We start from the raw sequence: 25,743 nt of genomic DNA on the forward strand, positions 1-25,743 counted from the left end.
CATGTCTCTATCTTTTATAGTTACGTCACAATAAGCGTCCTTTTATTAATTTTTTTTTATTAAAATACCACCGCTAGAAAAGGCTGTTTATTCGTACCGTATATACGTTTCACATAAGCTACAATTTATTGCCATAACCACCAAAAGAGCATGGTGGATTGGTATTCTCCTGCCGTTTCTCTTGAATAGTTTACTACTTATTTATGTAATATAACAAAAATCTTAGCCACAGCAACGCTTGGCTGAGTCTACTAGTAATATATATATTTAATATAAATTTCCAATATTCGATTTTCATGCTTTCAATATGTTTTCGACAACGAAGTGCTTCAAAGCTTAGGAGCCTTTAAAAATAAATTTGTTTTTATTGAATAAATACGAATGTTCTTTGATTTATACAGAATGGTATTTGTACACACGAGGATCTAAAAAAATTCGAAGGGAAAAAAGATTTCTTTTTTGCATATATTCCGTTTAAAGTCTATGTTCCAAATACATACATAATTTTAGTTGAATTTAATTTGATGAGGGTGATCAGAAATATTATGTTAGACGCATTTTTATTTTTATTTATACCTTTTTGTTAATAATATTTGGTAATAGTTACGTCCTCAATTTATAATTTTATAGTGAGTATTTTTGTGAACTATTGTGAGGCAAGGCATCATTATCAGTCTACCTCTCTTTGTTACCAAACTAATACAATTTCTCCAAATCCTTACAAGTGACAATATTGTGTGCCTTTCTTCTCGGTAAGGCGGCATTGTAACGAGGTATATGTACTCAGGACTTATTATTCTAGTATAAGATTGTGTGTCGACGGCCACCGAACCATTCTTTGTGGTACAGTCTATTATATTAAATAACAAATACCTGTCAACTTCGTTTCTCCTTAATGTGATTTTACTTAGCCTACCTTTTTAGTACATGGAACATTTTGCTATGTTACACCAGAGACTGTTCGGTTTTCTGGAATGAATTTTTTTTAAGTTTTTCTGTGAATTGTTCTCTATATAAACCTCAGAGTTCAAGTCATAAGATTTTAATTAGCAAATAAAAAATAGGGTTTGATCGTAGAGCGGTGAAAACTAAGCGTTGAATGTATTTTTGTATGCTGTATCATATCATATAAAAATAAAAATTAAGGGGTTTGAAAGATAGATAGTAGCCGTTTCTCAAATTTACTGCATACAGAATCGGTCGAGCCGTTTCGGAGGAGTATGGGAACGAACATTGAGACACGAGAGTTTTATATATTAGGTGTACCTATACTATAGATTTTCCCTTTGACATGCGTGAATATTTCTAAAATTACTAAACCGATTTTTATGAAACTTGGACCAGTTGGCTGGCTGAGATTGGGGCTTATTAATAATGCTTTATTAAAGAGGACAATGCTTAATTTCGATGTTCTTTCAATAATAATTGTTGTGTTGTCCCTATGAGGCTCTCGTCAACTTACACTGGATACTTTTATGCACAAACTATGACTCCGTAATCGAATACGTCTTTGAAAATTTTCCCCGGCTCTCTTTGCCTCATCTGCAACTGTACGGCGCCAGGTTTGCGTGGGACGGCCAAGCTTTCCTTGCGGGTTATAATCAAGCGCCTACTTGGGAATATGATCCCTTCGGGGTGTATCGCCTATCAATTTCCATTTGCGTCACTTTTGACGCAAATGTTTAATATTAATGTTTATAAATCGAATAAAATATTTAACATATTAAACGACAAGTGAAAAGAAAACGATACAATTTCACCTTATAATTCGTATAAAATACCTAAGGAATTTCTTTTAATGTAGGTCGAAATTAAGGTTGAAAGGTAAAGAATATTTATGAAATTAAATGAAATTTTAATCTGAACTGTGTGTATGTTTTTTTATGTATTTTATTTAGAACATAATTTTTTAATGTATTAATTATGTTTCAAAAAATAAACAAAATACATTAATAAATAATTACATGACGGTGTCCACTCCTTAGTGTTTAAGGACGTTAAAAACCACGAATCAGACATTGAAATTGTCTGCCACAGGTAATAATGAGTTCAGAATCAGTGTATATGTGTGAGTAAAATGAAAATATCATATATTTGGATGAATGATTAAGACCTATTGTTTTTTTTTAATATTTCAAATTAACGCAGGGCGTTGAAAATATTTAGTTAGTTAACTAAATAATATCGCCCTTCAGGAATGTTGTCTCGGTAGACCAAAGAATAGGTGAATCAACGAATGGAGGTAGCAATAAAATAAAAAGTATATATTACTAATCGAAAGCGTCATATCAGATAAATTAGGGTCCGTTGTAGGCACCGCAAGTGTGTCGCAAGTAAAAAAACCCCGGTGTGTGATCACAGAAGTTTTATGTGTGAGAGGAAATATAAATAATCAAACACCAGCTCAATGCTCCGACAGCTCTGTAGACGTATTTGATAAAAACGGAAGGGAGTAAAAATTCTACGAAAATCGATAATGTAAAAATTCCAATATATATTTAATCATAATATAAAGAACATAGGGTCTCGGTTCAATGAACTACTTAGAAAAGCAAATGTTTATATGAATTTACGATTTTTCCTGAAAGTTTCCAATCTCTGGTGGATGGAGCAAATACGATTTATCACTTTATTTGCGGTTTTCTCAGGTAATTGAAGAGTGTTGTAACAAAAATTTATTGATTTACTGAAGGAATTTTATTATCAGCTTGAGATGTTCATTTTTATATTCTGAGTACAATTTAGTTTTTATAGTTGATTTAAATAATATAACGTGTCCAATATGTATATTTTTAATATATGAGATATGATAATAATAGAAGAGAGTAGAAGGTTGTGTATTTTTTTTTTTTACTGTACTTATCCTTCTGATATAAAGATATATAAACCCTTGACTTGCGAACTGGTAGTAAATGTAAATTTACGATTAATTTAACTTGACGATTCAAAAGTGTATTGGTTACCCACTTGAATAAAGATATTTTGAGTTTGAGTTTAAAAAAATAACTAGAACCGATTCTATCGATGAGTTCAGCCTTCATAATTTTCAATACAATGATTAGCTTTTATAAAACTGTAATATTTTTTCATACATTGCAGAAGTCAAACGTGAAATAAGTAACAGAAATGTTAAATAGTATTATACAAAGGAAAAACCCTTTGTCCTCAGTTTTTTTGGTCTCAGATTTATATATGTATATAGATTTTTTTTTTCTCTTAATAGGCAAGAAGTTGATCAGCCGTCTATGATGCTTCGAATCAATAAAAAGAACGAAAAGTCCATTGGAGCCAAAGCCAGTATACTCGTAAATGAGTTAAGAGGCGCAAGCTCATGCTTAGTGGTCGGTTCATTAAAAAAATTCAATTTCGATCATATTTTTAATCCTCTTGTTTTTCATTGCAGGTAATTCGAGAACACATCCCTAAGGTACCATTGCGAAATACTGAAACATATACGCCGTATAATTTTATCACATAAATCTATCCAATGCGCTATAAAATTATGACTTTATTTATTAAGTTCACCACGTCATATATAGTGCTTTATCTACAGCATATGTTACAAGCTTTCTTATGTAAAATACATTTTAACAAATAACTGTTGAAATTTAGCATCAGTTAGAAATCATTTCTCATAGATATGTGCCTGTTCAATGATATTGGGGTCTAATTTACAGGGTTCCAACGCTTTGACCTTGCTAACACTAAGTCTTACACTTGTAGCTACGAGTATTACGTCTTGTATTGGATGACACATCTGATAATATGCTACCTTGCTAATGCACCGCAAGTAGCGTTTATGATTGATAAATCATACTAGAATTTAGATTTTGTGAATCAGATGGTACTCTAGTAAAAAAGCATAGGCTAGTTCAAGCTGCTATGCCGTTAATAAAATGTCATATATGTCAGTGGGTGTTGGGTGATGGTCAGAATATTCTGCTACCTCAGAAAACACGGGGTTATGTTGCGATTTGCTTTGCGAAGTTAAATTAAATCATTTGACGCCTGCAAACTTTGATTTATAATATACTAGCAAACTCGGCGAACTCCGTTTCGCCACCAGATGGCTTCGTTTTATGTAACATTTCGTTTGGTGATCCCGCTTTTCTGTTGACATTTTTCCTGAATTTGCTAATTTGCTATAAACCTCACGGAGCCCGAGACCTTTCCAACGAATGCAAAACCGTGGAAATCGGTTTGTGCGTTCTGAAGTTATAGCGTCAGGAAGGAAAACCCGACTTATTTTTATATAGTAGATATATCAAACTATATACCGTTTATCTTATTAATTTTAATACTTGTTATATGCGAATGTATGTTATATGTTGCACTAGCGATTGTTTTATAAAACTAAGAAGAGAACGCCCTGTGGCGTTGAATGTCCATGGACGACTCACTTAACATCAGATGAGCCTCGTGCTGGTATGCTACCGAAGTCCCGGAAAAAAGAACTATGGTTCACCTTTAAATAATAAAGTGTCCTATCAAGTCAAATAATAATATTAATAATAATAATAAAGCCCGTTTTATTTCCAATCATGACAAAAAAACAAATTATTATAACAGCTTAGATTATTTTACATTTATATACATTTTTTTCTTTTGCTTGTTATTCTATATTCTAGCTTCCTTCAGTACCGTCGATCGGAACCCCTTTACGGGTAAAGGCCTCCTCCAGCTTTTTCCAACTGACTCTATCTATGTCTTTCTCCATTCGTTTCCTGCTACCGCTTCATAAGTCATCAAGTCATATATCTGTCGTTAATTAATCTCGATCAAGCGAGACTAACTTTCGTTTCGGATCGCACATAAACATAACACTTATGTGCCACTAACCAAATTCGATAAAAGATGGAGGAATCAATATTTGCGATGATGTGTGCTTAATTTCGTATCATACTTTAACAGTTTATTCCAAGAAATTTTTAAAGTCCATATTTCATCAAAAGCGCTACAGTTGTTTTTGAGATATGAGTATCTAAACATTTCTGAAGAGGACATGTTTAATATAGGTAGGTAGAATATCAAACTAGAAACGATAGCGCAATATTCGAACTAAAGCAACAATCTCTTTTTACCAATCAAACAAATAATTTCGTCTTTCCATTGTTTTCTCACCTTTAATCGTTTTGATCGCTTGTCTTTGGTAACATGATAGTCTAAGCAAGACAAATGCTTTGTGCCACTATCTACTTAATACCATCCACGAAAATTTGAAGCAGTATTTACAATTAAGGACTAAACAAATGAATCTCCAAAATTTTTCTTTCATTTCTTTTGTTAAAACTAAAGTATATATTATACTTATAAGGCACGTTTACAAGTAACATACATACAGGGAAACCATTCATGCGAAAAATATAAAAAAAAACATTCAAAGAAGAATACACAATGGAATTTAATTTAAAGATATATCTATTTGGAGTTGACTATGTAAGGGTATTTTGTAAAAAAGGGCAATAATGTACACAATTTAAGTATACATATTGCATGCTAATATAGTTTTATTTTAAAGCTTTATAGACATAAAAATATAAACACAGACATTAATAGTAAGTAATATATATATTTTTTTTATATTTATATGGACCCCGGGTAAAAGCCTCCTTCCACTATTTTTTGCTTTCTTTCCGCCGCTGTCATCGCAATTTCGTCGATCCATCTGGCACAAGGCCGGCCTCTCGATCTTGTGCGTCGTCCATTAGTCTAATTAATAATAATAATTAATTATTAGTTTTGCTAGTCAGCACATATCTCTAAGAAGATCCTTTCAACCCTAACTGCGATCTATCCAAAATGAATGCCATCTTTGCCGTGCTAAGAACACAGTTGTCCGAGAAACATAGACAAAGAAATGAGACACCACAAGACAACCACTATTGTAGTTCTGTTTGCGGAAATTCTAATGACAGCTTAACGAATGCGGAACGTTGACAGAAGCAATTACTTTAAGCCTTATGAACTCATTCATCACTTATTAAAGGGTAGCACGTAATAATTCACGCCAGCTTTTGTATTAAGCTTTAAGTTGACATTTATTAAATGCTCAGCAAGTTGTAGTCGTATAAGTGGGCTATTAAGAACCCTTAATTCACGATTGTTTTTGAAACGTGGAAGGTTTCCGTTCTTGTTTATAATGCATTAAATTTCACTACTGAATTTAACAATGCATATACAAACGGTTATTTGCGAAGATTTATTTATTTTGATAGAAGAAGTAGTAGAAGAATGTAATTCTATATTTAATTTTTTACCAAAGTGAAAAATTAAATATAGAATTACAATCATTATATTCTCTATGAATTGTTACTCTTAAAAAGTTCAAGTTCTAAGAGTCTATCTTTATACGTCCATATACGTTTTTATGGTATGAAACTCATGTCATATTCGCGAACTTTAGAATATACATCGGTTTATAACCGTTATAGTTATACAAAACTACTATGTGGAACCAGCTGCACACTGAAGTGTTTCCGGACCGACCCGATATTCGACTTAGGGTCCTTTAACAAAAGAGAGTACCAATTCTTAAAATGCCGGCAACGCTCTTGTGAGCCCTCTGACATTGAGAGTGTCCATGGGTGGCGATATCAATTAACATCAGATGAGCCTCCTGCCCGTCTCCCGCTCTATAAAAAAAGTGTACAGTCCGTTTAATTCGGAGGAAACGTTAAACAAAAGACAAAACGCGTTTCGTTTGATTGTGATTGGTCAACAGCATAATCAAGTCCGGTTTTTCCAAATAACAATTATTGCGCGCAATTTTTCTCCATACAGCTTACATCCAAATGAAAAAAACAGCCTAGTAACGCGTTCTTTGGCCAAATTAAGGCACATTAGACGAAAATATATGGCGCGTATAATAAACCTTCCAAATATTATTTTTATTCATAACGAGGCAAACTTTCTGAATGTGTTATGAATTTTCTTCGAACATAAATCTGTATTTCGGATACAAAATATCTGACAGCTAAATAATAAATTGCGGGTGTTTATTCGTCGATTACTAGTAGTTATTTATTAATTATTGCGTGTACATTATAAGTAAACTAAGAATAAATACATTAAATAGCCAAACTAAAGAGTTAAAAAATACAAAAACGAAAACATTAAAACTAGACCGAGGTACTAGACAATAAGATATTAGATTCTTGAGTTGATTAGAATAATTGGTAAAAAGAATTAAATATAGGTAGATATATGTCTACCCCATGCATGCATGGAGTGTTAGTACAGAAAATAAATTACGATCGTCTAAAATCAAAGAGTTTTCTATATGTTGAATTATTATTAATATATTGTAGAACTTTCTACCTTTCCATAAATCCCACTAAAATGGAAAATTGTTCGGACATTGCTCGCATTCTTATGTCCATATTGCAGCTCTATTTCAAATTTAAAATAATATTGTGATATACTTTTATTAGGTTTATAAATGTGACATTAGAAATACATTTAATCCAGAGACAATATGGCGGAATAAGGGGCTACGAACAGAAGCTCGGAGCTCTGTCGACTTTGCGGTAGTATACAGTAATATTAGCTGAACTTAATTTATGATTTTATATACGTTATTTATTTATTTAAATACGTTCCTTAATTTGAGGGGAGATTTTACCGTATCGACGGGATGAACATTAAATGTTCGACAGTTACGAAACCATGAACCTTTCTTTCGTGCCTTTTTAAAATGTTTTTGACTTCTATTCAGCACAAATACAACAAATCAAAACCATTATCGGTCTAGCCGTTCTCAATTAATATGTGTTGGAACGTACCCGTCATTGTTTATATTTTAAGACACTAATTATCATCTACTAAAACAATATTTGTTGATTCTTTAATTTATCTACACCGCGCCCCGTCTAGAGCGAATATTGGTGGCACAGTGGAGGTTTAATGAGTATGAATAGGTTGACTAACCCTCTGACCCAAGCAGTCACGCTGCGGGGATCTGTGAAATGTATTCCCCTACTTTAAAAAAAGGCAAATATCGAGGCTGTATTAAAGGGATTTTATGTTACTCTTGCAAGTCTCATATATCCCGATGAACAACGTATTTCCCCTATTTATTTATGTATCAACAAGTTAACATAACTGACACATCACAAATACGAGATATATAAAAAAATATACACAAGTTATTATAGATAGTTTTTTAAAATCAATATATGTGTAATACAACTAAAAGAAAACAATAATATGTACGGTAAATGTAAACACGGCCATTTGGAGTACATACATACATATTAATGTATAAAAAAATATACACTTTATTTTTGTTATTCACGGTCCATTTTATTTATTGGAGTTATTATTATTGAACCTCAACACGCGCGTAGCAATTGCCGGGGCTTTATACAAAAAACATTTCAACAGATTACCATGTGATTTTAACGCTTTTTGGCTTGTTCAATAAATGTTTACCTGCGTTGAAATCATGTTAGGTGGTTTTAAATTTCAGTTTAAATTTCTGTGTTCTTTACGTGGAAAGTAAATAATAGACACAGTAATTAAAACTGAAATTAATCAGCCTTATGGAGATTACGAGAGAATTTATGAGAATCAAAGCTGGGATCTATAATGTGAACAAACGCTTGGGTTTTATTAATAAAATTGGTATTTTGTATGTCTAGCAACAACGCTCATTAAAATTAGTACTGCGACTAAAGTCGTCGATCGAATCACGTTAGTTCAGTATGAGTAATGCATTTCACGTGCAATGTTTTTCTATTTGTGCTGATTGCACGTACGGTGAAGGAAAATTTGGCCTGTGTCGTGCACAGATGGCTCACCAATTTGCCTTTAAAAGCTAAGCCAACCGTTGTAGCGCCAGTTTTGCTTACGATTACAAAATAAATTAGGGGCGCAACAACCTCTTTAGCTCTGGGCCTCAGATTTCCGAATCTGTTTCATCATCATTTTACAATCTAATAGGCACACGCCGTCGACTTTTTGGGCTTAAGACATGTCGGTTTCCTGATGATGTTTTCCTTCACCTTTCAAGCGAATATTAAATGCGCACATAGAAAGAAAGTCCATTGGTGCACAGCCGAGGATCGAACCTACGACCTCAGGGATGAGAGACGCACGCTGAAGCCACTAGGCCAACACTGCTTACGATTTAAATAATATGTAACGCAACCAAAGGCAACCTTGAATTGACCAAAGCCTTAAAGACTTAATCCGTGTCCTTTCCATTTCCGAACACCACGCTATATTAAAATCGGTGAACCGATAAACCAATAAAATGGCTATAAAACTGATGGATATAAAATACGTTTCCTTGATTGAAACCTCGAAATAATGGTCATGTTTTTACCATTAGCCTACAGAGAAAAGCTTATAAAGCCATTGATATTCAACCGGCATAATTCGGTATAAATCGTCGATTTGGGGAACAAGCCTACTGAATCAATATAAATTCAACATCTATACGAGCAAATATTTAGATAAAGCGAGGGATGAGCGTACTGTTCACGGCTTCTCTTTGTGGGTGTTAACAAAAAAAGGTTTTCTAAAACAATTCGTTTCTTATTTCTACAAGCTTAGTTCTACTCTTAGTAACGCTTAGTAAACTTAGTAACTCTTAGTAAACTTAGTAACTCTTAGTAAAGTTAGTAACTCTTAGTAAACTTAGCAACTCTTAGTTCTATAAACTAATTATGATACATTAATCTAATTTTCAATTATAAGGATTGCTTAAAGCTTTGAGAGAAGTAGTAGGACCTTTCAAAATATCTATAGACCATACATGGCACGACTCAAACTAGTTTGTCTTTATAAGTCAAACTAAAGTTGATCTAGTCGCATCTAAAGATTCTTGCGAAGTTACGTACGGAGCATACAAAATATACGCTTGGCGGTTTTTGTATGGATATGTTCAAATAAAACAGTTTGTTTGAAGATGGGTAACAACTAGCTTTAATTGTTTAAAACATGAGCTTATAACTAAGATAATAATAGGGGTAGTGGGGTTGCGGTGCAGGATTAACAAAACACTATCTTGACTTGTCTTATTGAAGAGTCATAAGGTGTCACTATGTTATGATGTTAAACTAAAGGGCTCATTTTGGCTTCAAGTGTGCGATTGTTTACGCTTCTACTTATTTACCAAAATATGTATGTGTGGTCATAGATCAGACAATGATAAGTACATTTATTCATATATCTAGTGTTTCATATTTTAATAGTGCCTTCAAGATTTCTAAATAATTTAATTGCTTATTCTGAAAAGTAATGAAATTGCATTTATCATATTCTGACCTATAGCCACAGAATTATTTATGTAACTTAACTAATGTCAAGTTACATAACTAGCGTCATGAGATATTTTTTATAAGTTAGTAATAGTGATTGACTACTGCTGTGTTTCCCTCTGAAAAGCGCGCAATTAGTTTTTATACCTCTTCAGATTCTAAAAGAATTACGATATAATTATATACAAATATATGTATCTAATATATAAAATTCTCGTGTCGCGGTGTTTGTGGTTAAACTCCTCCGAAATGGCTTGACCGATTCTCATGAAATTTTGTGTGCATATTGGGTATAACTGAGAATCGGACAACAACTATTTTTCATCCCCCTAAATGTTAAGGGTAGTCCACCCCTATATTTCTTTTTAATTTTTAGATAACTTTTTATTTTTTTATGATACATGCATTAAAAAATACATACAACCCGTAATTTTCACCCCTCTACGATCAACCCCTATTTTTTTATTATAAATGATATACATGGCAAAATGACGTTTGCCCGGTCAGCTAGTATAATTATAAAGTTTTAAGTGCTTTAAAGTAGCCATTGTGATAAATTACGTTAAATAAACATTATTTCAACCCTCAAATCGGTATTGAAAGCTACATCCAGATCACATTTGTAAAATTTGAAATGAAGCGTGTAAGCCGACGTACGTCTTGGGTTATTTATTCGTAAGAACTTGATACTATTCGTATAAATATCTGTCGTTAAGAATCAATGAATATATACGACAGTCATAGAAACCTGAGCGTGTCTGGGTCCCAGTTGAATTATTCATGACCCACCTTACAGCGTCTCATATTACCCATTCAGTTCAAACATTCCTTAAAATACGCTTAGTATGTTCATTTGAAAAATATATTTCAGTAATATTGAATCAAAAATAAGACGTATCTTAACTTACATGTTGACAGCACAGATCGCAGCTGGAAAAATTCTGCTATATAGTTGTCAAATGTGTCAGTAAGATGAATAGCACAGGAGGTAGATCAGGAATCAGATTTCACACTCCCCTGCTATATATAATATGTATATAATACACTATTGTCTTGCCAGTTCTTCTCTTCCGTTCTACGCCCTTCATTTGAGAACTCACAGTAAATGTAAAATTAGAAGCTTTAATGCATATTTCTTTTTTGACGTTCATAAGTGTACAGTGTGTTTGTTTCCTGTATGAATAAATGATTTTTTACTTTGAGTTTTATAACACCATTATTATTAGATATTTATTTTATTTTAGTATAGTATTTTTTTTGTTTATATGTAATAATTAAATAAGTATCGCAATATAGCGTGGAAATGTTACCAGCGTTAAAGGTACACTGCTAAGGGACCAAACTTTTTAAATTTGATTGAATTTTTTATTATTTTTGTTATTGCTTTGTAGGTTACGAAAATTGTAAATACTGTTTACTTGATCGTTATGATTACTAATAAAGATTAATGGTAAGTTTCTATTATCAAATCAATGTATACAAAATATTGTAAAAAAACTATTTTAAAAGAGGAAGTATGGAGTTTCTTGCCCATTCTTCATTGCATATGATACTTACAACCTTTTGGAAAGGGCAACTAAGGCCATTTTTTAAAATATGTTCAACATGTTATTTTGACTTACACAAGTGCCCTTTTAACCCTAGAAAGATAACGTGCGCCTCAGAGGCGCCCGCGAAATATATATTTCGCTGCCATTTTGTTACCGACGCGCATACAAGCTTGTGTTTCCGGGCCAATTCAGTCCTTGGTCATCACTTCCGAGAGACGGCTTCTTCTGTTCGGTAAGTACCACAGGTTTGCTGATAGAGCGATGCGTTGCGCTCGGGAGGCGCATGTTTATCTTTTGTGTAACTTTCGCCACTTTCATAGTGATTTTGTTTTTATAATTTTTTACCAATGTACGGTAAGTTTAAAGGTAGGTTTTTTTTATTGGTGAATACTTATTGTAATTAATTGTTTTTAGGAGCGTTTTCGCATCATGGCGAGCAGAAGAGTGTTGGATGAAATAGAAATTGTTTATTTATTGAATGAAGAAGATGAAGGCGCAGATGTCGGCAGTGACAGTGAGATCGAGGACCATGTAAGTGAAGACAATATGCAAAACGATACTGATGATGAGTACGTAGTTGAAGCTATGATTTATAACAATTCGATTGATCCTTCATCGCAGAATGTCACTGAAAATACTGGACATGACCAACGCCGCCTAATGATATGATCAGGGGCAAGAATAGGCATGTTTGGGCTACTGCTAAAGGACAAAATAACAGAAGAACGTCTGAGATCAATATAGTTCATTCCAATAGAGGGCCTAGTCGCATGTCTTGAAATATTGTTGAACCACTTCCATGCTTTGAGTTATTTATAACTGACGAGATTATTCAAGAGAAAGTATTGAGAATATCCTCCCACAGACTAACCGAGAGATGTCTGAAGAAGCTGATGAGGAACCTCCAGCTAAAATTAGACGGTACTGTACTGCTTATATACAAAAAAAAGAAGAGAATGTCCAAGATGAGTTGCACAAAATGTAAAAAGACAGTGTGCGGAGAACATAAAAAAGATGTTTGCAACAATTGTCTTCAGCCGTTGATTTTTCCAGTATTTTTTTTAAATTGAGACTGATTATATTATAATTAATTAATTAATAAGAAAAAACCACTATAAAAGTTACCTATTTTTAAAAATTTCTACCTAAGTACAGAAGACTTCAAATTTTTGTTAAGGGTTTATAAATACCTACAAATTTTCATATTTTGAATAAAAATTTATGATAATACTTATGTATTTTATTTACTTATTAATAATTCAACAATTTACAGTAGTGAATGAAATAAAAATAATTGACATTCATAAAAAAAACTGCTATTAAAACAGTGCGCCTCTAAGGCGCATGTTTATCTTTTCAGTACAAAAAAATAACGTTATCTTTCTAGGGTTAATAGGCCTAATTGAAATAAATGATTTGACTTGACTTGAAAAAACTTATAGGATGTTTTTAACGCACTTATTCAAATACTGGCTCTTGTTCTATTTGTGTTTAAAAACGAGAATCGATGTATAACGAAACATAGTTATGTCTCTAATATTAGTCAAATTAAATGGTGATATAAATTATCATTGAAATGTATTAAACATTCAAATAAAAACTTCTAACTAACAATACTAATTATTCTATACATAAAAACTAAATTTCACTTTTACGCAAGCATTTACTTAGTATAGCAGTTATTTTATAAAATTTTAATCCAAGGTTCCAAGGAACATATCGATCTGTGGCTCATCCAGCTCTCTGAGAAATAAGGCTTACCTAATGTGAATATAATCACATATACTTTCTATAGAATGAATACTGCGTAAAGGCATTTCCACGAGATATCTAAAACTGGATGTTAGGTCCATGGGTTTATTTCAAATCTAGTAAAAGCCTCAATTAGTAAAGTTTAATCACGTTTATTTGTTTTAAGAGAATTGTGATTTGAGCTAAATACAGAATAAAAGTGTAAATAGGAAAGTTCCTTATTGTAAAATTTCTAGTTTTCACGATTTCAGAATGTAGGCTTATTTAAAAGAAAAGATTGCGTTTGCGTTGCGAAGTACATAAAACCATGTTGCCTACGTAGTTAGGCAAATAAAATGAATCCTCTTAAAAACATTTGAGAAATTTTTGAAGTGAAAAAATAAATGAGGGTCAAATTTTTACGAAGAAACGCAATAATAATAATATTAGCGTCACGACGATGTGCAGCGTTTTTGTCAAAGAAAAGGGAGAGAGCGATCGAAACCGATTGAGAAAATGAGAAGGGCTAATTACCTTATAGAAATTCGATTTTTAAAATTAAAATTTCGTAAAGAGAGTTTATTAAATATTAGTGTTTTATATTTTATGCAAATAATTTATTGAAATCTCAAATGGCGAATTGTAAATTAAAATGCCACGTGATTTTATTATCTAAGATATAAATTAAAAAAATATAATTTGTATTAATTATTGACACTTTAAGGGTCTGTTTCACAATGCATGGATAAAGTACCAAATAGCTATGCAACACATAAATTATTTGGAAGATAAATTGTGTATTTGACACTTCATCGGACTCATAACTTATGATGGACTTTATGTGACGAATAGTGCTATCTGAGAGTCGTGAAACGCAACAATAGTGTTTATCCTACCAATAAGTAATAAATAGCTAATTTGGAACTTATGTAGATCTTATCCGTACATTGTGAAACAGACCCTTAATATTTTAATGACAACTAAATTCGTTACATTCCTAACATATTCCTTCCTTTTACCCTCCTTCTAAGTCTTGGAAATGTAAAGTTTTAGATTTGTATAAAAATGAACAAGACCTGTACCTTAGAGTTGATAGACGCGTGTCTAACTAGGCTTTCACGGCTTTATATTGATAAAACGTTATCTAAAGATAGACGAGAAAAAGGGGATGTAACAGAAACATTATTTCTGGTTATAATAATTTGAGAATGTATACGTTTAAAGAGAACAAACATCTCCGAGGGCATGACCCTAGAAAACACTGTAACATGTGAAAGGCATTGCCTTTTCTTTACAAAAGATAGTGTAAATGAACCTGAAGATGTTGTCCACAAACAATATCTATTACTAGTGTTTCCTGAATAATCATAAAAAATACACATTCATTATCTATAGCCTTCCATAGCTATTGTTCGAGACAATTGCTACTTAAACTTTCCTGACCGTAGTGCATTTGACGTTAAACATAGAACAATCACGTTCACTTGAAAAGTTTGCATTCGTCCTTGAGTCATAAGCTGGAACCGGTTTGAAGAACGTCTCTCGCGATTCTTGCTTCAAATAGTTGGCAAAGCCAACTTAAAGGTTTCTCGTTCTTAACCATTTTAAAATTGTTTAAATTATTAATTTTCTGACACTAGTATCGCGTGCGCATATTAATGTAACTAAAGACATAACAATATAATAGTGACTCTCAAACCTGAGGTCGTAGGTTCGATCCCCGGCTGTGCACCAATGGAATTTCTTTCTATGTGCGCATTTAACAGTAGCTCGAACGGTGAAGGAAAACGTCGTGAGGAGACCGACATGTCTTAGACCCAAAAAGTCGACCCAAAAAGTCGACGGCGTGTGCCATTAGATTGTAAAATGATGATGAAATATATTCGGAAATCTGAGGCCAAGACCTAAAAAGGTTGTTGCACCACTGATTTATTTATTTATTTTAAGACATAACAATTTGAACAAATTGATAGACCCCCCCCCGTCCACAATATTATTTCCATAGAACGCACATCGCATGGCCCTATTTCCTTTAACAATACTTCAAGAAATGTATTTGTTTCATATTAGTGTATGACATACCCCAGTACTGTGGTACATGCTTATTTAGCGTATCATTAGGCATCAGCGGTTATTAAATAATTAGCTGGGTCAGGTGGTTCGCCAGATGTTAATTGATACCACCGAACATGGACACTCTCTTCTTGAAGGACCCTAAGTCAAATTGGCTCGGAAATACTTCAGTGAAATACAGTACTAAAAATTTGCGAAAAATATTTGTTAAGGTATGTATGGAATTTCTAAACTTTCTGAGCACTCTAGTCGAATTCACTGCAACAAAGGCCTTTGATGGATGTAGGTATCTGTTTCAATGACCAGGTAAATTGAAGACAATACGTCTATTGTCCATCTCGACAGGTGCTGTCAAATTGTGTTAATGCAACACGTTTATTGAATTAAGGGGTGATAATGCGTAATTAAACGGTATTTCTGTTTTTGTCGTTAGAAGTCAATTAACTTCATTAAAGTAACATTTAAAAATGCACTGAAAAGATAAAAAATAATATTATATTCTTTAGGCTTATATAAAAAAGAGCAACAATTATATATATTATACAGCAATACAGTGAGGAATGCACACATATATTGATATTGCCACAGGGACCAAACATTATAATTTTGTTCTTGGTATTAATAATAATCCATTTTGAATTTTACGTATGTAGTATGAATATTTTAATACAGTATATTTGTGTGTTGGAATTAAATATTACTATTAATTAGTTTAAATACAAGGGAATTACAATTTAAAAATTCTCGGCGTGGGTTCTCATGTGTTTTATTCAGAATACACTGGATTACAAATCCATTCTATGAAAACATGTCGTCTACCTGTAAGATCACAAAAAAAACTTTGAATTGAAATTTTTGAAGCCTTTGAAGTTGGTTTCGAATATTGCTTACTTAAAATTATTATATGATTTCCATCTTCTCGAACTTGGAGACTAATATTACAATTTAAATACAGGTTCATTTCGCAAAGTCCAAGCCCAAAGTGACAAAAGCGCACCGTAATATATACCAATTTAATTAATATTGAAGTTCTCAGAACTCTCTCAAATATTTCATTTGAAGCGAAATTGCAATTGGCATGTATTTAATTACATACTGGAACTGTATACATTTAATATACTTTTAAATTAAAAATACTAAAAAGCCCGTTCAATTTCCATTCATTACAAAAAAAGCTTAGAATTTTTATATCATACATTTTTTTTCTTGTTATCTAATATCCAAGCTTCCTTCAGAACCGTCGATCGGATTTCCTTCACCGGTAAAAGGCTCCAGTATTTTCCAACTATCACTTTCCATGGCTTTCATTCTCCATTAAATCTATTAAATTAAATTAAAAAATTTATACAATCCCACCATTGGTGCACCGCACCGTTGGTTTAAATTACACTTCATCGCATTCCTGAACTTTTGACAACACTAGACAACACCAGAAGTACCAGGAGTCAGCAATATAAGAGTGCCCTATTGCCTATAAAGGTCAACAATAAACTCATGCAGAAATCTGACCCATAAAACCTTGTCACCCCATTTTAATAAATTAATTTAAAAAATTATACCGATGAAACTAACTACAATATTAATACTGTGCTAAATCCAAAAATGCCTCAACACTTAAGTCTATTTTGCTCCGTCATAACCGAAATCAAGTGGAATTTCGTGTTTCAGCTATTCTTAAAATATTTCATTGAATTATTCAGACTGTATACTGGCCGATGTTGATTGTAAGGTCAGGGTCGTCTATCTGTGGGGCCTTAACAACCTCTTATCTAACATATGGAAACAAAAGGGGTGGGTAAAAGTGGAGCATTATAGAGGTTTTTATGTGGCACACTGGAACTTTGGGTGTGATTAGAGTATGTTATTAAAACGCTACCAAAGCTAAAGCAGTTATGTATATGGCAGTGTACCTTTAACGCTGGCAGCATTTCCTCGCTGAATTGCGATACTTATTCGTTGAGCGAGGAAAGCACCAGCTCTGGGGTCACCGGTACAATTACCAGGCGCCAACTGATATAAAAATAATAAAAAATTATTATTTATTTATGAAAGCAGACAGTCAAAAGTCCATATGGTTATAATTGTGTTAGTTATTGTATGACTATTAATTATATAATATATATTTAATTGTATTAATTATAAAAATTCCTAACTAATATTAGTACGTAGGTAACTCAAAAGTAAGTCATTTGACGATAGTTAGCTGTCAATTACTCCATTGTTTGATTGAAGCTGACTAAATTGTCTGAGCTGAAAATACGAAGCTGGGCGAATCAAGCTTTTGTTTTAAAAGTACATAAATTAAATTAAATGGCATGACCTAACAATCACTAAAAGTTGCCTGGAAGTGATCGATATAGAAAGATAGATGTTAGCGATAAAGCCGCCCGTTGCATCCCTTATAATTTTTATGTATTATTTGTTTTTCAATAAATGTAACGAAGTGTAAATAAATAAAACAGCATATAATATATACTTGCGATATTGACAAGTTTTTATTTTGTTATTAACTTACAATTTATATAAAATATCATCACTAAAAGTTTTGAGAACATTAAAAAAATTCGTTTATAAGTTTTGGGACCCAACTATCTTTTTCATAAGAAAATAGTGTTAATTGTGCGAGTACAATTAACACTATTATCTTACATTTCAATTATAATTTAATTATTTTTTGTCTCTGCTTAATTAAAAACTTATAATCTCGGCACGTTTGCTCTCTTTCTTTGCGTATGTTTGGATATACTCGCACGACAAGAAAACGTTAGTGTCAGGCACAGAAGACTGATTTTATCTTCAAAGAAAAGTTCATAAATTCAAGAAAGGTCCACAAAGGGTTGTTACTTGAACGACATTACATTAATAACTTTTACTGTGTGTATACTTAGGGTACATACTACATAGTCACATATGACAAATGAACAGTGAAGCTTAGATGGACCAATAACTATTAACTAAATACAGCTGCATGATCTAATATGTAGTTTGCTATTAAAAACGTACACATATTTAAACTGGTCAAAACCAGTGTTAGACTGTATTTTGGCACATTTCGTCGCTTACAATGAAAGAACTGGTAGTCATTTTCATTTAACGTTCACAAGTGAACAAAAAGCTCTCTACGTGAAAATTTCATGTATTCTCGCTGACTAAGACTCGATGCTCCGAGTGCTTAGCAGCACGAAATGTAAACGTAATTGAGTAAGCATTATTTAATATATGCCAATGGGAAGAAGGAGATGAGGGCGCTATAAAAAGGTAGATATAAAAGAAGATATAGAAGCGTTTGAAGGAAGCTAATGGAGAAAGAAAGCCATGGATGGACGTAAATGAGTTTCGAATGGTACAGCAGGAAGTCAGGTTATCGAGTAACAAGAAAAAAAATACAACAAATCTAAAAAAACTGTATATTGACATTTGTAAAGATTGGAAATGAACGGACTTTATTATTTATTTATGTAATGCGGACTCAGTTTCCACACTAAGACGACCATTTGACCTTCCAGAAGTTCAGAAGTTTCCTGGTCATTTGCAGTCTTCACGGAGCGACCTCTTTTCTCCGAGGATTTCTGTCCGATTATTTAATAACTATCAAATCATTTTCTGACTGAACCAGCGCAGTATATTGGATCCCAAATGTTTGGGATCCAAAATTAATACCTGAAATATTGCAACAACACAATTAAGCTACAACTCCGAATTACACTCTATCACAAATATTGCCTCTGGGCTAGTTTCTACTTCAATTAAGGTTTAAGAATTTCACAAAATTGTTTTGACGTATATTCAAACTTATCTTGGAGAAGGCTTTGTTCTTTACATTTGAATAGCTTTAAGCGGGTACGTCTCCGTGATTCCTCTAAATGCAAATATATTATTCTATATATCTTTTTATGAAGTTCCATTAAGAGTAATAACGCAAAAATCCATTGCCGGACCAGGGTGGTAATTAGATCCTACTTAAACAATAGACAATAACAGCACATATGAAAAATAAATAGTTTTTAATTTTCTCTATTATTCTGTGTTGTCTTTCCTTTCAAATGAAAAAAAATATTACTTACCTTATATTTATAGTACATAAGAAAGCTTTAAAGTACTGAATAGTTAACGAATTTGTTCTTTACAGTACATTGGGACAATGGACGTGCCACGACCAACAAGCCGTGTGGAGATTGTTGCTGCAATGCGCAGAGTTCGTGTAAGTATAAATATATTACACTGAAATTAAAAATATAATATCTGACTCGAAAGTTGAAGAAAATGTGCAAACATTATGAGTGGGTGGATAATTGTGGAAATTCTACGAAATGAACGACACAATTTAATGATAAATCGGTTGGAGGTTTATTGTATTTTAGAGTCACAGAGCAAGAAACAAATATTAATTATTGATTTGAGTTTGTAAACTATAAGTCAAGGGCGCTAAAAATTAAAATTTTGCGTTAATAATGTTGATCGAGAAACTTTGACTGAAATCACAGTCGAGTTAAACTCAAGCAACAACCTATTACATATAGACAAATTGTATAGTCAGTACTTCAAATCGACGTTCATACAATAAAATATTTACCATTTATTTCATGGACTGTAACATTTTGTATCGAATTGTGTTTTATTATGGGAAATATTACAAACGAAATGATGTCGTTTGATTTTAATTGGTATATCAGCGTCACGTATTCCAGAGATGCTTCTGACAATTACAATCAATATTTCTTAAAGTATTCATTCACACCTCTTTGGTGTCCTACATAAGATTATATCAGTAAACTGACTTTGTGGAGACACCAACAATCTGCGCTTATAAATTACAACAATGATGTTCCTGAACAGGCGCTTACAAAGTTACAAGTTCTCGAGTTTAGTGAATGGGGCCTTCGTCCGGCAGTGGTTATAGTCTAGTCGACAAGTTGAAAATGGTACAAAATAGAGATACTGCTCTTAAAATTATGTGCGATAGCTCATTGGATCCGGAATGACGTCTATTGTTATTGAAAATTTCCTCCACTTTCAGAATCTTTTTTTGAAATTTCTTAAATATTAATAGTTTATTAAATATTGGCAAAAAACGAAATGCCATTTTTTTTTCATCTTTAATTGTTTATAACTTTTGCAATTTTTTATGTGCTAATACACGCTTTTGGCACGTCTAGACGTCATTCCGGATCCAATGAGCTATCGCACATAATTTTAAGAGCAGTATCTCTATTTTGTACCATTTCCAAATTGTCGACTAGACTATTAGGCCGGTGGAGGATCTTCCCTTTAGGGTGGACGTAAACCTTACGAGGTGTACCATCTACACCTTCCCACAAGGTCTTATAATACTTTTGTTCCGCAATTGGTTGCTAGCCATCCAGTTATCCAAACTACTGATGATACCGTATTGTTCTATTTGGCGAGTGCATAACCTATTGATAATGGATTTGCTTACGTCATAATTGGTTTATAGAAAATATCATGCTGCTGGTGTCAAAATTATCAGCTTATTCTGAATAAAATTTAAATTATTATGGTGTATGGCAGTAATTCACATTTTCAAAATAAAGTTAATCGTTTGTCGTTTCGTGGTTTAATGAAAATTTCTTTGAAAACTGAGCTAGTTGCGAAATACGAAACGGAAAACTCTGTGCACTTTTATAAAGTCTCTATATAAGTTATTATTTGCATAATGCAATGTAAGCTCGCTTCAAATAGGTTGTTAGCGAAGAAATATAAAAACATATGGAAATGTAGTAATGATGTAGTTTTTTATGTACGAACGTGTAACTTTCTGCGTCCAATTAATTTTTACTCAGTCATCAAAGGCAGTGTTGACTTTTTTTTAGAGTTACGCCAGGTTGTGCTTTCTTATGCCGACGGTGTTCCATGGAGTTTTCGTTCTATGAACATATAATAATAATTAAAAAGAAAAACACTGTTAGGTTAAAGAAACTAGCATGTCTCAAAAATTTATTTCGGGCATAGAAGACAAAAAACGTAGACAAACGCTGTCTGCGGGCAAAGTCCATTAGGATAAGGCTCTGTTGATGTATACATCACATACTGCAAAATGTGTTTTAACTATGGAATATTACAATAATAATACCAATTGATTTATTAGGTTACATGTTTGTTATGTAATCTAAGTTTATAACATTAAATTGCTATTATTATTGCCAGCTGACAGGTAACATTCAAATATGACAGTTGACAGTTGAGTTCCGTTCATCAGTGTTCACATAAGTATGATTACGTTTCCGAATGACAAAACAATGTCGTGAAATACGAGTTAATTGTATGTATTCTTAATTGCATAAATTTTACTCCTTTTCAGTATGAATTCAAAGCACGAGGCATGAAGAAACGTAAAGTGACCGTAGATGTGTCGACGGACGGTGTGCGAGTAACAACTCGGAGTAAATTTACCAAAGGAAAGGTACGTAAAATGAATCAAGAATTATCAAATCTTATTAGATAGGGGTTCAATAAATAGTAAAAATACATTCTCCTTGGAAATAAAAAACAGGCATAGGTAGGCTGTAATAAAAACATTAAATTCTTTTTTATTTTTAAAAATAGAAGTAATAGAAGTAGGGCAAAATATCAGATAGATCTGGTAAATGAAGATTTGAGAGCGTCATGAGGGTCATGCTCCTTTAATATTCTACGGTTGCGCGTTATCGAAGCGCGTCCATCGAAATAGAACTTAAATTAACGACGCCTCCGAACAGAACTGACCCGCAGTGATATGACGATGATTAAGTAGTCGCCGTAGTACAAGATTTTTTAAGGAATCAAGAAGATCTTTTTAATAGGGAATTTCAGCTATAGTGTATAATTCTGAAAGCTTTATGCGTTGAAAATAGAAATACATTCACTACACATATATTCGAATAGGTACTTTGGTGTATATTTATCATGTCATGCATTAAATCATTTTGATCTTATGAGAATTGTTAAAAACACTCCGTCACTTGCATGGCAACCAGGCTTCATATTGACGATGAAAAAAAAACAAAAGACAAAAATTTAGCTCTATCAGCAGTAAATATTTTAAATACAAGAATGCACTTGCACTTGTATTGAGAACAATACGTTGTCATTCCTTCGAAGTTATTCTTACGTAATTATGGTCTATAAAATAAGATTAATTAGATAATAATGTTATATTAAATAAATCCACATTTTACAAAGAAAGCTTACAAGTTGGAGAAATAGAAAAGAGAACAGGTTATAGACAAAACACAATATTTACATAAAACCTAAAAACTAAACTTTTTAAAAGTCTTCTAATTACAAAAATGCTATACAAATTAGTATAGAAGTGATACATATTACAAAATCAATCTTCATCCATTATTCGACTGGAGTATTTTTACAGGTACGGCGGTAAAAGCTTTCTCGTTTCAAACTGTCAAAACTGAATGTGTTTTTTGTATGACTACGTGATATTTTCTTTAAAATATTTTCTGTTTTTACTATAAAGTTTGAACTGTTTTTATATGCCATAAGTTGGAATTGTACAATGATTGATCTAAAGGCTTCAAAAGACAGGCCAATGTCAATATTCGGAGGATTACAGATGCTGCATTTAGGAGACTAATCTCCTAAGGTTTGTCCTGCGGAAATCAGCTGGTCTCTCGAACACTGCCACTAGGGTGCTGTATTCGTCATTAGTAAGATCAATCCTCGAAATCAGCTCCGTCATGAAAAGTATTATTGGGTAATGATTGAAAGGATACATAAGGAAAAATAGGGTACAACTTCTTTCCTTACCTTTACACGAAGTTTTAGATTAGGATTTTAGGTTATGTCTCACTAGAACTTCGTAGCGGTTTAGTCTGGTCCAATTTGGTTTAAGAATAATGAATAACGAAAATATACTACGGACTATACGTTTCGGACAATTATCACCGCTGCCGAAAATATAACCTTTTTGCTGTGTATTCGATTCGCACTGTTCAGAGTCAACAAGCTCCCATTCAACGCTTACTATCGCAGCTTAATAGCTTTATCGGCTCTTCGCCGGAGAGCGACCTTTATGTGAAGGATATGGGGGTATTTTAAATATTATTGGATGGCAAAGGTTTTCTGTTAATTGTATAAAAATAACATCATTCCATGTTTTATATTATATTTAGTTAAAATTTGGCCTTAGATAAGGTGTAAATAATATGTTTGTCCACAATTATTTCAGATATTAAAAGCCTTTTTGATGCTTTTTGGTATAAATCTTGAATGGAAAAGGTAACATACATATATAACAGACCAGTTCAGTACTTTTTGTAGATATGCATTTATGGCCCCTTTGGAATGTACAATATGGTGACAGGTATTTGAGGTGTATTTACTTCCGAAAATTAGCTAAAAGCCCTATATGTATACATTTATTTATCAATATTTACTTATTAAAGTGTCTAGAATTTTAAAAATTAACCAAACAAGAGAGAAATTTTATGATTGATGATCAACACTCATCCGACTTAGGGTCCTTCCAGAAAAGAGCTAATTTTAAAAGGCCGGAAACGCACTCGCGAGCCTTCTGGCAATGTGTCCATGGGCGGTATTACTTAACATCGGGTGAGCCGCCTATCCGTTTGCCTCCTATCTCATAAAAAAAACGATGGGTTGCACTCCGGGAGTGCCGGCAGAAGTGAAAACTTGAATATTAACGTTGTGCATTTTTGATATTTTGGAATGGTTAGGAAACATTTTTGCACGAATTGCTTTAATTATGAGTATAAAAATACTATCATTTATGTGGTAGAATACAATATCTATTTATTGCGCTATCGTACACAAACATGACAATTTATATTACATTAATTACGCCGCGCCAGCTACTACGCGTCTACTCTCCATCCGTCTTACGAATTTACGATCAGGTCACGTGTCCTGACGCGAGTTCAACATTTTATACCCATTAGTGTACAACGCCGCTAAAGAATTTTTCACTTCAAACAGCAATCTTTTTAGAAATAACGTTAATTGGTTCTAAGAAATCTACATGAACATATAATCTTCAGCGTAGCACTCGTAATCAAAATTTAACGGATTAACATGACTAAATTAAACAGCACTGTATATATGCTTAATTAATAAGTTCTGTTCTTAAGCAATTATGTTAGACTACAAAGTACGTGACAGCGTTCGTGGTTTAGTAAGTAAACTCGGTAAATCGAAATTTAATTTCTGGTAGATAATAAATATAAGAAGTCCTGATAGATAGTACCGGTGACCCCAGAGCTGGTGCTTTCCTCGCTCAACGAGGAAATTCCAGCATTAATGGTACGCCACCGGGAGCAAAATTTTTAAATTTGTTTTAATTTTCTATTTATCCATTTTAATAATTATTACTCTGGAGGTTCAAAATATTGTAAATACTATATATAAAGTAAGTCGAAGTTTTTATAAAATGTTGGGTATCACTACATCTCGTTATGTGTCTGCCCTTTATATGTAAGAAGGGGGTCAGCCGTATGTGGCTACGTCATCGATTTTTAGTTAATTCATGTTACACACATTATAAACCCCCGATGAACATGCAAGCAACGACGAAGGTTTCTAATAGCCACTTCTTCCTAGTGTCTTTATTCTTCTGTGTAACATTATTTATTTATTTCGTTAACTTACAACTAACAAAAATTATATATTATAACAAACAATTACACTAAAAACTTCAAAAATTTACAAAAGAAAACAGAGTACCAATTCTTAAAAGGCCGGCAACGCACTCGCGAGCCCTCTGCCATTGAAAGTGTCAATAAAGCGGCGGTATCACTTAACATCAGATGAGCCTCCTGCACGTTTGCCCCCTGTTAACATTTAACTAAGTGGTACAAGATTTGGCTGTGTTGTGTGATGGTGAAAAAGTGATAATGTTTAGCTTATAAACTCATCCACAAACACAAACTTGACTTTAATATAAACCCCCTATGAACAGAGAGGGAATGAACACAGGACCTCAGCTTTAGATCCCATAAACTATGTAAGGCTTTATGTTTTACATTATCTAATTGTAAATTTATCTTCGGAATTATATATAGTTAAAACTTAAAACCTAGTAATACGAAGTACGCCAATTACAGTAGAATTTAACTAACTATGAAATACTCGCGAAGATATGTACGAGTTCGTTAAGC

General features: G+C 32.8%; 1 protein-coding gene across 2 annotated transcripts in view; it reads left to right on the plus strand.

Moving 5' to 3' along the window:
- LOC125062341 (dystrophin-like protein 1) overlaps positions 1 to 25,743 on the plus strand; it is a 150,847-nt gene that overhangs the window by 58,319 nt on the left and 66,785 nt on the right. For both annotated transcript variants that reach the window (XM_047668180.1, XM_047668178.1), the window contains exons 3-4: positions 19,746 to 19,817; positions 21,936 to 22,037. In XM_047668180.1, coding sequence (XP_047524136.1) covers positions 19,746 to 19,817; positions 21,936 to 22,037 — 174 coding nt within the window. The remainder of the gene's footprint in view (positions 1 to 19,745; positions 19,818 to 21,935; positions 22,038 to 25,743) is intronic.

Source organism: Pieris napi, chromosome Z, assembly GCF_905475465.1.
Source record: "Pieris napi chromosome Z, ilPieNapi1.2, whole genome shotgun sequence".
Taxonomy (NCBI): Eukaryota; Metazoa; Arthropoda; class Insecta; order Lepidoptera; family Pieridae; genus Pieris; species Pieris napi.